This window comes from Coturnix japonica, chromosome 21 (genome assembly GCF_054131305.1).
Source record: "Coturnix japonica strain WE chromosome 21, WE-NBRP24, whole genome shotgun sequence".
In the NCBI taxonomy this organism is placed as follows: Eukaryota; Metazoa; Chordata; class Aves; order Galliformes; family Phasianidae; genus Coturnix; species Coturnix japonica.
In genome coordinates, this window is record NC_140683.1 from 10,816,042 (window position 1) to 10,829,983 (window position 13,942).

A 13,942-nucleotide genomic window follows, 5' to 3' on the forward strand; every position below is an offset into this window, starting at 1 on the left:
TAGAAGGGTTTGGGTGATCCAAAGGGACTTTTGAAGGTGACCTGGTCTAATCTCTGCACATTGACAACAGTTTTTCCTCTTACAGCTCTTCTCTGACAACAGCTCACAGAGCTCTGCCATGGGCAGCACTCAGTAGGTGCTTTGCTTGGTTTCATGTATCAACTTTATCACTGCTCCATCTTAGAGATGTACAGAAAAGGCATTACTGGATCCTGTGTTAGAGCCACGCATTTTCTGATTTCAATTCAACTTTAACTTTCTCAGAAGAGGAATTTAGCTTGTTTAGTAGCTCCATGATGACTAGCAAGGCTCATATATTCCTAATGCTTGATTTCCTCATTTATGAGATCCCATATTGTCTTTATCCCCACTGGGCTGATGCTTTGCCCTGGGGCAGATGAAACTCATATCTGAGTTCAGTGCTGCTCCCCTGAAGCCTCTCAGTTCTGTGTTTTTCTGTGCCCAGGAAATGGCTCACACCATTCCCAAGCAATGGGACAGCACACAAGCATTGGCTCCATCTTGCAGCTTGACTTTCCTGCATCCAGAAGGTGCCAGACGTAAAAAGCAGCATCATACTATGCACGTGCTAATTGCTAACAGGCAACTGTTAATTGCTTGCAGCAAACCATGATTAAGAAGGTTTCCATGACATGCCAGGAGGAAGCTACAGGAAAAGCAAAGACTGTTGCTTGCTGCAGAGCCTCATACAGATCAGCTGGTGAATGCATTTGTCCCCACCATTTACACAGCTCTCACCCTGCGAAAGCCCTGCATGCACCCATTGCCTTCAGATGATCAAAGAGCCTGAGGACACAGCACGAGTGGAAGCCATGCAGTGAGATCATCTGTGCAGGCTGAGCTGAGCTGTGGGAGCTTGTGATCTGGGCTGTTCCCTGTGCCAGGAACAACAGCCTCTGGAGGGAAAAATGAATGGAGATGACACAGTGCTTAGAACTGGGTTCCTAAGGGCATGGAGCTGTCAGGGAAGGGCCAGGCTGGGTATGAGGACAAAGATCTGCCCCTGAGGGCAGTGGGGACAGCCCCGAGTTGATGGAGCTCAGGGAGCGCTAGGACAAGGCTGTCAGCAGTCGGGTTTGGGTTTGGGTGGTGCTTTGTGAGGCCAGGTTGGGCTCCATGATTCCCGTGAGTCCATTCCAGCTTGGGATGTTCCGTGGTTCTGTGATTCCAGCTGGTGACAAGAGGAGGAAATGAAATCAAATGTATGAGGTCCATGGATGCACCTCTACTTAACCACACACTCCATCCCTCCAAGAGAGCCTGCAGGGTGGGCAAAGCCACATATGAGCACTGAAAGACACTCAGCTCCATGCGTGGAGGAGAGGGAGCAATGCAGCAGCACTGAACAAGGTGACCTGCTTGGATGTCTGCACTGAGAGCACAGCAGGATCGCCGTGGAGCTGCATGCAGAGCACTGCAAGAGTTAAGGTGAGGTGGGGCCATGCTCCTTCTCTCACCCAGTGCATCGTAGCTGCGATGGGTTCCATTGCTCTCCCAGCAGTTGTGGGCTCTCTGCTGGGGCTCCTTGCTGGCACGGAGCTGTGAAGCACAACGGCCCCTCGACACTGCAACCCTGCAGATTGCACAACGGCCATTTTGCTTCTGCAGCTTCATGCGAGCGCGTGTGGGCAACGTGGGACCCAGGCAAAATGGTTTCCATGGCAACTTGCACTTCAGAGATGCCAGTGAGAAAATTTGCGTTGGGGGAGAAAATTCTGCTTCCACTCACGTTGCAAAGCAGGCGCAGAGGTGGGCTGCGGCAATACCCTCAAAATGGCTGATGTAAAAATATCTCTGGTGATTTTTCTTCTGCAGTGCTCAGCCTGCTCCCTTGGCTGGCATACAGCCGATGGCATTTGTCCCATGCAGCTACAAAGCAACACACTGTGGCTAACCACAGCCCCTTTGATTTTTGTTTCCAAAAGGGCCAAAGCAAATGCTCTGGGGTGCAATGTTCCTGCAGCTGGGGAGAGATGAAACCCAATGTCTTTCACCATGGAGCTCCAGACGTTGGCCAGCAGCTGCTATGGCCCCATGTTCTCTGGGGGAGGCAAGTGGTAGCTGAGGGTCGAGAGAACCACAGGAAGAATCTCTGTGTTGTAGCCCAGGAGTAATGGACAGGACTGAATGGTGAAAGCCTGCCCTCGTTTCTCCATGAGGTCCTCCTGGAAGAATGGTGGCTTTCCCTGGATAGAGTAGAGACAGGAACCAGGTGGGTGCTGCATTGTGCCCCAGAGATGTGCTGGACAAGATTATCTGGCTCTGGAGTGAAAATTCACGGTGACGTTCACATCATGGGCAGTGCACCCTGGATGGGGATGGGGAAGTGTGTCAGAGGTGCAGAGTAACTGGGAATATTTGCAGGGGAGAGCAAATCCAGGAGGCCTTGTTTTACCCCACACGGGGTGTGATCGTGCTCCCCGGAGACCTCCTCAGGGATGGATCCCTTTTCTCCTCCGTTCTTCCTCGGGCTCCCAGGCGGCCGGCACGGGAGGGAGCAGCGCTCTGCTCTGTTCCTATCGACCCCACACGGCGGGAGCAGGACGAGGCGGGTCAGAGCGCAGCAGCTGGGGGTCCCACACCGACCCCACCCGAAGCGGCGCTGCCGCAGCGCCCGGGGCCGCCCCGGGGTCCCTCCCGCTGCCGTGGGGGTCGGGGGCGGGTCGGGGGAGGGCGCTGCGGCAGCGCGGGGCCGCGGAGCGGGAGGAGCCGGCGGCGGGCGGAGCGGAACGGAGCGGAGCGGAGCGGGAGGTTCAGCACCAAGGAGAGCTCCCGCTCCGAGCCGGGCCGCATGGAGCCGAGCTGCGGGTCCGGCTGAGCCGGGGGGCGGCGGGCGGGGGGCGGGGGGGCCCGTTGGGCTCCGTGGATGAGCGCCATGCGGCTGCTGCTGCTCGCTCTGCTCTTCTCATCCTCCTTCGCCCGCGCCGGCTGCGACCCCAAGATCGTCAATATCGGCGCGGTGCTGAGCACCAAGAAGCACGAGCAGATCTTCCGCGAGGCGGTGAACCAGGCCAACAAGCGGCACGGCACCTGGAAGCTGCAGCTCAACGCCACCTCGGTCACGCACAAACCCAACGCCATTCAGATGGCTCTCTCCGTCTGCGAGGACCTCATCTCCAGCCAGGTACCCCGGGACGGCGCCCCCACCGTCGGCGCCCCGCGCCCCGTCCCCGGAGGGGCTCCGAGCCGCCCCCGCCCCGCGCTGCCCGCTCCGGGGCTCGGGGAAGGCAAAGCCGCCCATCGGGGTCCTGCCCCGCCGCCTCGGGGCGCCGCTGCCCGCATTGCAGCCTTTATGTAAGCGAGCGGCGCTGCGGGCACGCACCCACTGCACGCGGGCACACGCGCGGCTACACGCACACACACCGTGGGTGTGCGAAGAGGTGGGTGCACGCGTGGGCATGGACACGCTGCGTGCGGACACGGGAGCACCACGCATGCACACCCACTGTGCTCTCCTGGAGCGCTGCAGGAGCGCCCGCGGGATGTGCTGTGTGCACACACGTCATGTGCATGCGTGCATCATGCAGACATGGGCACACAGTCACAATACTGCATATGAAGACAGCATGCAGCACTGCTTTGCACATGCTTCGTATGCCACATCCGTGTGCACACTGCACCAGTGCACACGCACACTGCTCCAAGCATGCCCCACTGTGCCCTGCAAGCACACGCACACACAATACTGCATGCACACACCCATTGCAGGGCACACATCTGAATGGCTGCACAGCAGCTCACACACCCCCATCACCCACGCAGCATCACTGCTCCCCTAGTGCCACACATACATAGGACACACGGGCACATATCTGGAGCACACACACACACACATACATACACACGTGCACACACCACCATGCATGTGCTTTGACCCCACGTGGACTCCTGGCCCACCTTGTGCACACGCAGAAGGCATTTGCAGAGCTGTGCATGGGTACACAACAAAGCGTGCAACACCTGAGCCATGGACACACACACACGCAGTCATGCTGGGTGCATGCATGCCCAGCATGCAGGCAGCAGTGAGGGAGCAGGGAGCTGGAGGTGGCAGCTGACTGGGATGCAGTTTCCTTAGCCGGGGGTGGGGATGGCTGGAGTCGTCCCCAGGGACACCATAGGCTGCTGGGGTTCTTGCAGCTTGGTTGGGTACCTTGCAGGGATGAGATTCATTTTGTAACCCAGCTGATGGATGCCCATGTTCAGGCCACCTCCAAGCCTTGTTCCCAGAGCAAACCCCATGGGCTGAGTGGATGTGGGGGCTGTTGCTCCGTTGCAATGCAGAGAGGGCTGCAGCGCTGGGGGTCAGGGTGCTGGGGTTGCTGTGCCATCCTGATGGCCATAATCCTGCCTCCACAGAGCTGTGGGGCTCAGCTGTTCCCACCCCAGCCACTGGCACTGTGCCGGCCCCACAAAATGGCTCCTCTCGGTCAGCTGCTGTGCTGCTTGTGCAGCCTTTGCCTCCCGCCTCTCCATCTTCCCACTGCTACCCAATAACCATCCCCAAGTCACTTCCCAGCCCTGCTGGCACAACCCCTCACAACCCTTGTGTCAGCTGAGCACCAGGCACCCCTTCCTGCCTCCCTGTACCCACACCTGCTGCCCTCAGTAATGTCCCCCTTCTCCCATAGTAGGGGCTCCAAACCTCGTGCCATCTTGTCCCCAGTCCCTGTCCCCAGCTATTCCTGCTCCTCATCATCCATCCAGCCCAGCAGCAGGGTGAGCAGCAGGTCTCAGTGCTGGGGCAGATGCTGAAAGGAGGGAAGAAGTGCTGTTATCTCCAGAGCATTGAAATCCTTGTGCAGATTCACCCCTATCAGGAGACCTGCTGCCAGCAGAGGACACTCCTCAAACAAAGGGTTCCCCGGGGTTTACCCAGCTCCTTTCCACTTCATTGGACAGAAACCAGGATCCTACTGGATCCCAGCCCTCTCATCACAGCAGGATCTCACTGGCGTCCTCCTTCCCCACTTTGGTACAGCCCAGCACCCAGCACCCAGCACCCAGCACCCAGCACCCAGCACCCAGCACGCTTCTGTTCCTTGCCTGATCACTGCTCCCCCCCCCCGGCATTCCCATGTGCCCGGAGCCAGATGGCCTATGTGCACTATGGCTCAGTGTTCTTCCTCCAGCTCTGATTCCCAGCTGACCACTTTGTATGTAATAGCCCTCAGAGGGGAATTACAACCCAGTATTAAATGTGTGGTTAAAGAAATCGCATTACACAGTGCGACTGTAAGGGAGATGCTTCCCTTTAATCGGTAATCCATGGAAGTTATTCGTTTAGCCGAGCAGCTCGACGTGGCACTTCCATGAAGGTCCAACCCTGGGCAGCCCCGTCTTCTCTAAGCACTGGGCTCACACCGCCCTCCCCCAGTGCAGTCGATGCTTTGTTGATGGTGGTTTGAATGCTATTATTGTGCTAACTGGGGCTCTTTGACATTGCAGAAAAGGAAAATCACACTTGATGGCCGATGTGCTCCTGTGAAATAATGTTTGTGTCGTGTATCCTGTCCTGCAGGTCTATGCAATATTAGTTAGTCACCCTCCTGCTCCCAACGATCACCTAACACCAACACCCGTATCATACACAGCTGGCTTCTACAGGATCCCTGTCATTGGTCTGACAACACGCATGTCTATATATTCTGATAAGGTAACTGATGCATGTTTCTAGTCTGGTACTTCGTACGTGTGCTGTAAATCAAGAATGCCCATCAGGAGGGTTGATGACATTAAATGCTATCTATGTGTCTGTCTGTCCATCCACCCTCTCCAGTTCAAACTGCAGCTCCCTCCCTCTCTCACATCCCTGGAACATCCTTTTTCACAGCTGCCAGTGTTGACCTACATAGTGCAGGATGATTTCTGCAGCATTTCCCTGCCGGGCTGTCAGGCTCGCTGCTCTCCAGCCAAGCCAAGTGCTCGCACTCACTCCTGCCCCCATGGCTGGGGGTGCTCCCTGGGTGCAGGGCACCTGTGGAGGGGAAGAGGTTCATGTGACATTAATAGGGGAGCAAACAGAATTGGCTAACGTGTTATCCTGAAGCTGATGCCCCATTCCTGGGGGTGTTCAAAGCTGTGTTGGGTGGGGCTTTGGACACCCTGTGCTACTGCTGGTGTCCCTACCTGTGGCAGGGGTTGGGACTGGATGAGCTTTACGGTCCCTTCCAACCCATCCATTCCATGAACATTCGAGATGGATTCAGATTCCAGTGTCTCAAACCATCCCCCTCAGCTGAGAGATCTCTGGCTTCATGCCCTCAGCTCCCAGCCCCACATCACAGAGAGATCAGCGAGAGCAAAAGCAGCAGGGCTGGGCAGCCCAGATACTGTCACAGCCCCAGTGTGGGGTTTTGTTCAGGTGCATGAGCTCAGTGCATGACAGCAGGCCTGCTACAGAGCACGAGTCGGAGCACGAGTCAACAGCCTTTACTTAGGAAATGTGAATATTCACAAATGCAAATGTTCAGTGCAAAAATAGTCACTCCGCCCACATGCTAAATGAAGCTAAATTTCAGGAGAGGAGGAGCAGGGGCTTACAGAGAGAGAAACCAGCAGGGCTGATGTGCAGGAGCAGCTGTGGGGCTTGATGAAACCATGGAAGGACAGCCAGCAATCCCTGACAACGATAAAGACAAGGGCTGGAGATGTGCACACCCTGTTGGGTTGTGGTGCTGCAGGAGGGGGACAGGGATGGGCTCAGTGGCAGACCAGGAGAGCAAAGGGCAAGGACAGGGAGAAGAGATGGGGCTGGTGCTGCTGCAGGATGGGGCTGGGTTTGATCATCAGTGCCAGCAAGAGAGATGCAGTGCAGGGAGTGGGGACCCACATGCTGCTGGTCCTGTTCGGTCTCAGCAGAGCCCTGATTACCATTTCCAGATGATGACCTTGAGCTGAATTTACCTCACACCCTGAGATGGTGAGAGCTTCCCATGCCTCATCCATGTTTTCCTTTCTGCCTCAAAGCTGGAGGGGAGCCCACAGCAGTGATATGGAAATGCTCCCCACTGGATGGTGGGGCTCATGCAGGGCTGCAGTGAGCACATCTCACCTCTTGAGCCTGTGTGAACTCCCTGCAGAGCTGTGGTGCCAGTGGTAATGTGGGCACAGGGAAGGGCTGGGTGGAGACAGGAACAAGGAGGTTGAATAATGGACCGGAGGCAACATAAAAGTGTGAGGGAGGAGAGAACAGGAGAGCAAAAGGGGAGGGCATGGGATGAAGTGGTACGCAGCTCTGCAGGATGGGCTCATGCAGCGCTGGGACACTCAGCTGCTTCCCTCTTGGCTTTGCAGTCATCAGCATGCTGATATTTTATTTTTTTAATTCAGGAAATTATAGCTTTCGGCTTCGTTTCTATGGAAACACACTTGTACCATCACTTTGTGTGCATGCCCCTGATTGGTTTTGAAGGCATCAGCCAATTTTAGCTAAATTTCACAGGGGTTTGAAGACTCAGAGTTAATTATGGTCCTCCCAAGGTTAAACTGTTGGAGAGAGGAGGCGTGTGCCTCACAAAACAGGTTTCCCGGAGCCTTTTGATGCCCTGAGCATCTCCAGTCAAGCATGGCACTCGGTCTTTCTGTGGAGATACCTGAGGGGAGCCAATATTCTTGCTCCCAATATTCAAAGAAGTGTTTGTTCCAGAAATGGGCTTGCAGCCAGCTCAGCAGCCTTTGTTTGGTCTCCTCGGTACATCTTATGAAACCATTCCCCATTCCTTCCCCAATGCTCCATATGGGCTGAGCGCTGTGAATGGAGACCAAATGAACTCGTGCATCAGCCCCCACTGAACCACCTCCCTGCACACAACTGAGCTACTGCAGTTCTTTCAGCTTCCTCCCATACCGGCAGTGCCTCCGAGGGGTGGGCAGGCTGAGCAGAGCGGGCAGCACAGCAGCACAGGGCCCTTACACTGAGTCTTTTCGGTATCGGCTGATGGGTTTTGAGTAATTATTAGAAACTTCCTATGTTGGGATTTCTGTCAGGTCTCCTTGAGATTTCCCACGCTTTGTGGCATGTTGCTGAGGGGCGCAGGTGATGATTCCCACTAGAGCATAATATTGATGCACTGATCCTGTATGAAGAATTACAGCACCAGCCGTGGGCAGGGAGCTGTGGTGAGACCTCAGGCAGAAAGATATGAAAGACAGGACTCCTACTCATGGACCTGTGCATGGTCCCTGTGTGATCACACCTGTAGTACTTAGTGGTCCCACAGCCTCATGTACAGACAAACCCACATCTCTGCAATCCCAGCTCTCTTCACACGGTCTCATGCCAACAAAGCCACCAGCACCAGCACAGTGCAGCTCCCAGCACATCCCCAGCCTTGTGACCAGCATCACTCCCAGTGCACTTGGGTGGCTGGTTGAGGCACTAGAAAACAGCCACAGCTCTTCCCTGCTTCCCATAATTAGGGAATGTTTGCAGTGCTTTGGTGTTTTGCTGCTTACCAGTGCATTTCTTTTCTTTGGGTCAGCTGGTGGAGCAGCTCCAGTGTCCTTCATGTGTCCCTGCTCATGGAGACACGACCAGAACAGGAGCTGTGCCTGTTATCTGTGTGCTGCTTGGTTTGACTGGGCTTTGTCCCTGTGCTGTGCATGGGGAAGAGGCAGTGGCTGCTCTGGCTGCTCCTTCTATGGAGATCTATGGTTGTACAACACCTTTTCCCTTCCAGACTGATCTGGGTATCTGTGACCCATGCTGAGTGAGCAGCTCTGGACAAGATCCGGTTGGCCCTGGGGATCTTTTCAGCCCTTAAAAGCAAGCATTACTGTGCTATCCTTTCTGTCCTCTGCCTCCCTCCTGCGCTGGGCTGCTTTGCTGAGCAGCGACCATGCTGAGTGTAAGCACTGCCATTTTCTGACTCCAGGGCCTTTTGGAGAAGCTGCATTTTTTGAAAGCTCTCTTCTAGCTACAGCTTTGGGTCCAATTGCTCCCCAAAGAGCTCTGAACTTAATTAAGCTGGAATCGCTATTGCTCAATCAGCCAACCATAATGGATGTCTTTAACCAAATCAGATCGGTTCGCTGGGGCTGCAGTCCAGCGCTGCCTCCTCCTGCATGCTGCTGCAGAACAAGCTGACCTAGAAACAGCCCAACAGCACGTTATAAAACTGCTTCTCTGAGCTTTCCTCTGACAAACGGCTGCCATATACCTGCATGTACCTGCAGCTGCTCCTTACCATGCTGTGAAGGCAAAGTTTTCCCTTTAGTGCCCACAGCTCTGTAATATTTTTGGATAAGCAAAAGGAGGGCTATATTTGCACTGAATGTTTCTGACAGTTTGTTCCTGGGTAGGCTGTTCTTCACCATGTGTCTGTGGGCAAAAAAGCAAAAAACCCACCCTCCCATGCAATGATCTGACCACAGAAAAGCACAAAATCGTAGCCAAGGTTTGATTCTCAGCTGAAAGAAATGAGTGCAGGAACCAGAGGATTACACAGAGCTTTGTCTCTTTGGCCTCGTGTTCCCAGCCCTGTTCATGCAAACCCGGACCTCGAGATGCACACGAGCAGCTGACCCACACCAGTCTATGTTTAGCTCTTGTTCTTCCTTGCAGAGCATCCACCTGTCCTTTTTGCGCACGGTCCCACCATACTCTCACCAGGCCAACGTCTGGTTTGAGATGATGAGAGTCTTCAACTGGAATCACGTCATTCTGATAGTCAGCGACGACCACGAAGGTCGTGCTGCACAAAAGAAGCTGGAGACCCTCTTGGAGGAGAGAGAGTCCAAGGTCAGTTCCTGAACATTGTCTTGTAACTTTGTTTAAGCAACAACAACAAAACTAGAAGTCTCGGGCTGTTGTATGTATGTAGATTTCTGTATGTAAAACACCCTTTCTTTCCATTGTAACATGGCTAACATGCTTAAAGCATCAACAGTGTCTGACTAGTACCTGACAGAACTTTGTACTTTATTCATTTCACTTGCTTTGCCATGGTCAAAATCTCCTACATGTAAATCGACTACAAAATGAAGGGAAGGATAACCTGGAGCTCTGCAAATGCCTCGCCCAAGAGTCCCACCTAAGGAGAGGACCATTCGCTCAGCTTAGGGAAGCACCTGCCCCACTTACAGCCCATCCAGCAGTGCCAAACCAACCCAGAAAGCAGCTTCTGAATTGGCAATCTGGAGCTCACCTTAGCTGTAGGAGGGGTGAGGGCGGCCAGCACGTTGATGTGCAGAGGTGTCACGCACCCTCTCTATAAAGCTGTTGGCTCTGAGGTGTTAGGATGGGGCCCGTTCCCATCTCCATTGAAGCACATGCTAAACGCTGCTTTCCTGACACCCCATATTGTCACCAGGGTGTGGATGAGGCTCACGGGAGCAGCTTTATGGAGGAGGTGTGTGGCACCTGCACCCAGGGCATGCGGGGAGCAGGGAGGAAGGCAGGGGAGGACCCCAAGCCTGCCAGAAATCTGGCAGTTATGGCCACAGAACTGAGTGATGGGACCAAGCAAGCGTTCAAGTCGAGCAAGAAAGGAAAACACAGAGATCTGGTTGGCTGCAGTGGTTCAAAGGTGGCCACTCACCTGGACAGCAAGGAGCAGCCTGCCCTGAGGGGTGAAGTCCCAGCACATCATCTGGCTCAAAGCTGTGCTAGGTCCTTATTGGGTGGAGCCCACCTTCCGGAGCTGCAGGGCTGGCACCATTCCTTCCATCTCCCTCCTGGCTCTCAGGCAGGGACCCAGTCCACTCTTTTTCATTCCTGCCAGTGACTGCTGGGCATTGGGCAGTCAGATGCCAAGGAGATGTGGTTGTAGATGCATCTTGTGCTTGGAGCTGGTGTCCGAGTTGAGAGCAGCCACCTCTTGTCAAGCCACTAAAGGAACCACCAGTGCAGAGGTCCACGCTGAACAACAGGCTTTTCTTTTTGGCGCTTGACTCCAAGAAGTTTCACCCTTCCTGCAGGCTGAGGAATCACAGGGTACTGGTGTGCCACTGGGCATGGCGTCCTCCTGCCTCCAAAGGCATCTTTCTGTTGGGTCACAGCAGGACCACGCTCCTCCCCAACACCTCTTTCCCCAGCAGTGACCAAGAGATACCTGTTGAAGCGTTCCTGTTGTAAGTCTGCTCACCCTTACCTTGCATCTTCTGCTTTCCACCTGCTGTTTTCCTGTGGCTTCCATGCATCGTTTTCTGCTCCCTCTGATGCCTGCACTCTTCTCACCCAGTTCCGTGCTTCCAGTCATGAGGTGAATTTCTCTTTTGCCTGACCATCAAACAGGAAAGCATTTGAGATCTTGGTTTGAAAGGCAGGGCAGACCTACCCTGCATCTGAATCTATGACATGTCTTGTTCAGCAGCCATGGAGCTACTCCAGATGTCCTGGCCATCCACCAGTCTGGGACTTGTGCTCTGTTTGTGGTCTGCCACAAACTCTCATTTCTCTTTTCCTTAAAGAACTTGCTGTGATCATCTGGCTGGCCTGGCTGCTCTGAAAGGTGGTAGCTATTCCCATCAGGGCGTTTCCTTCTTTCTCAGTCTCTTCTGCTGCCTCACTGCTATTCTTATCACTGTTGTGCTCACTTCATGCTGTGAGGTGATGTCATAGGTCCCTCTTTAACCTCCTTGTACCCTGGGAGGAGTAGGCAGGAGAGCAGCTCTGACTTCTTCAAGGTGTGTCACGGATCCAAAGGACCTGAGAGATCTGTGGGTCAGAGCTTTACCTGGATCCTACTATGACTTGTCTTGTGGAGTCAGTGTCAGGACATGGTGTTCCTCAGACATGGATTAACACCTCAAGCAGGACCTTGGAGCCCAGCACTGGCCAGCTCTGGTACTCTGCATGTGCTAAACTTGCCTGAGATGTCTGCAGAAACTTCCCCGGGTCTGCTGCTTCATCCTTAGTGGTACAGCTCAGATACCTACTGACCTCCACCACTGCTTGGGTTCAGCTTGGGTACAAGATGCTGTGAACATCTGTCTGTCCAGGTCGGAGTTGGCAGATCCCTGGTGTGGCAGCTCCCTTCCTATGAGACTGTGGTGTTCATACAAGCAGTAATTTTAAGATGATGTTGGATAATGTGGAGATATTTTCATATAAATTAATTTTGATACTGTGGGTCCCTAAATAAATCATGGGCTGAGGAGCAGCTGTGAAACCACACCAGACACTGGAAAGAGACTCTGCCATTGCATGTCGCTACATTAGAGATGGGGACAGGGGGGACAGAAGTGACCAGATGCCATTAGTTCCAATTGTGTTGGGCCCAAGACTCTGCTTCGCTTTGCTGACCAGCTCCAGTTGAGGTGCCAGCACACCCCAGGCACAGGAACTCAGTCACACCTGGAGGCTGCAGAATGGATGACCAGGTTTCCAGACAAACTGATGGTGCCTGAAGGAAAACAGCCAGTGTCTCTCCCATGGATATTGTTCATGCTGTCCTGCTGCAGCCCTGCTCTCCTCAGAGGCATTACTCCTCCAAGTCTCACTGCACTCTGAGCACACTCAAAGAAGCACTTGCAGAAATTCCTACCATGAATGTCACATAGAATGAAGGTGGAGCTGGGCTTGGAACACATTTTTCCTCCTCAGATTACTTTCCTTGCAAGATTCCGACTTCTTAGAACAGTGAAAAGTATCCAAGGAGAGGAATGGAAAAATCACACGGCTGCACAGACAAGGAGAGCTGGCAAAGCTGAAGACTGGCCACAGATCTCAGGAAGAAGAGAGCTGTTTAGTGTGGAAAGCAAGATGCAGAAGCAGACGATGGCTGCCTCAGGATAGACCTGGGAAATGGAACCCTGGCATTACAGGGGTGCAAAGGGTTGGGTTCCTGGCAGAAATCAGTTGCCATAAGATGCTGCAAAATAATGGAGATTGGAGTAGAGCTGTGTCCCATACGTGCAGGTCAGGGGTGCCCAGATGGGTGGGAAGGGGCCAAGAAGAAGGGGTCAGACTGTCCCATCAAAAGCTGCCAAGAGCTGTCCTGCAGTTTGCTCTCAGGTTGTCACCGACAGGACCACAAAGTGTTGCATGGGAACAGGTCCCCAATCCCCAGCACCTCCTGAGGCCACCCATGTGCTGCAAAGCCACCCGGTGCCCCCTGAGCACCAAGTAACAGCCACAGTGTCATCCCATGGTCACCATTGCTTCATATTGCCATGCTTTGAGCCAGCACAGGACCTAGCGAGCTTTTTTTCCTCTCTCTTTTGGATGGCAACTGAGCTCCAAAATGCTGCTCCCTCCTTGCAGGAGGTGAAGCTGAGCTCCTCACTTGCTGTGAACTGTCTTAGGGCAAACAGGATTGTAATGGTAATAGTAACGGTAGCAATGCTAATGCAATTGATTGTAACAGCTTGTATTTATCCAGCACTTTCCGTACACAACATTTTGTCCTTTACTTCCACAGTAACCCCATGGAATTCCCACCACTTAGGCCCTTAGAGATGCGTAGATTGTTTCTGAGCTTAAGATAAAAATTTCTTGCTGAAGAATCCCCCAGTCCCACAAGGGAAATGCGACCGCATCGCGACAGCTGTGACACTCAGGCTTGCTTTGCACCGTGACGCTCCCGCGAGAGCTGAGGCAATCTCTCCTGATAGTGGTTTTTGCGAGCTCCAGCGTTATAGAGACCCTTTAGCAAACAGTGGAGGAGGAGGTGGATGTTGGATTGCTTTACTACACGTCATTTTCAACTGTTTATAATATTCTTCTGTGTCTGCATATTTTCTCTGTGCACATTATTCATCAGAGTAAAAAAAGGAACTATGAAAACCTCGACCAACTTTCCTATGACAACAAGCGAGGACCCAAGGTATATATGCATGGAAATGCACGCCGCCCACCAACCTAACTAGCAAATGAAAAATAGCCACAGCCACCAGAAAAAATAAAAATTAAAAAAAATAAAATAAAAAGAAAAAAAAGAAAGAGAAAAAAGAAAAGAGAAAGAAAGAAAAAAGGTCC

The 13,942-nt window shown here is 53.3% G+C and overlaps 1 protein-coding gene across 17 annotated transcripts in view; it reads left to right on the forward strand.

Annotated features, from left to right (window-relative positions):
• The first annotated feature begins 2,693 nt into the window (after positions 1–2,693).
• Positions 2,694–13,942, forward strand: part of GRIN1 (glutamate ionotropic receptor NMDA type subunit 1) — a 29,103-nt gene continuing 17,854 nt past the window's right edge. For 11 of the 17 annotated variants that reach the window (XR_014936337.1, XM_015878827.3, XM_015878819.2 and 8 more), the window contains exons 1-4: positions 2,830–3,145; positions 5,543–5,677; positions 9,587–9,763; positions 13,728–13,790. Coding sequence is in view for 15 of the 17 variants with exons in the window: in XM_015878827.3 (XP_015734313.1) it covers positions 2,888–3,145; positions 5,543–5,677; positions 9,587–9,763; positions 13,728–13,790 (633 nt within the window). In the remaining 2 variants the exon portion in view is untranslated. Of the gene's footprint in view, positions 3,146–5,542; positions 5,678–9,586; positions 9,764–13,727; positions 13,791–13,942 lie in introns of all 17 variants that reach the window. The other 6 variants (XM_015878825.2, XM_015878829.2, XM_015878818.3 and 3 more) reach the window with 2 other exon arrangements.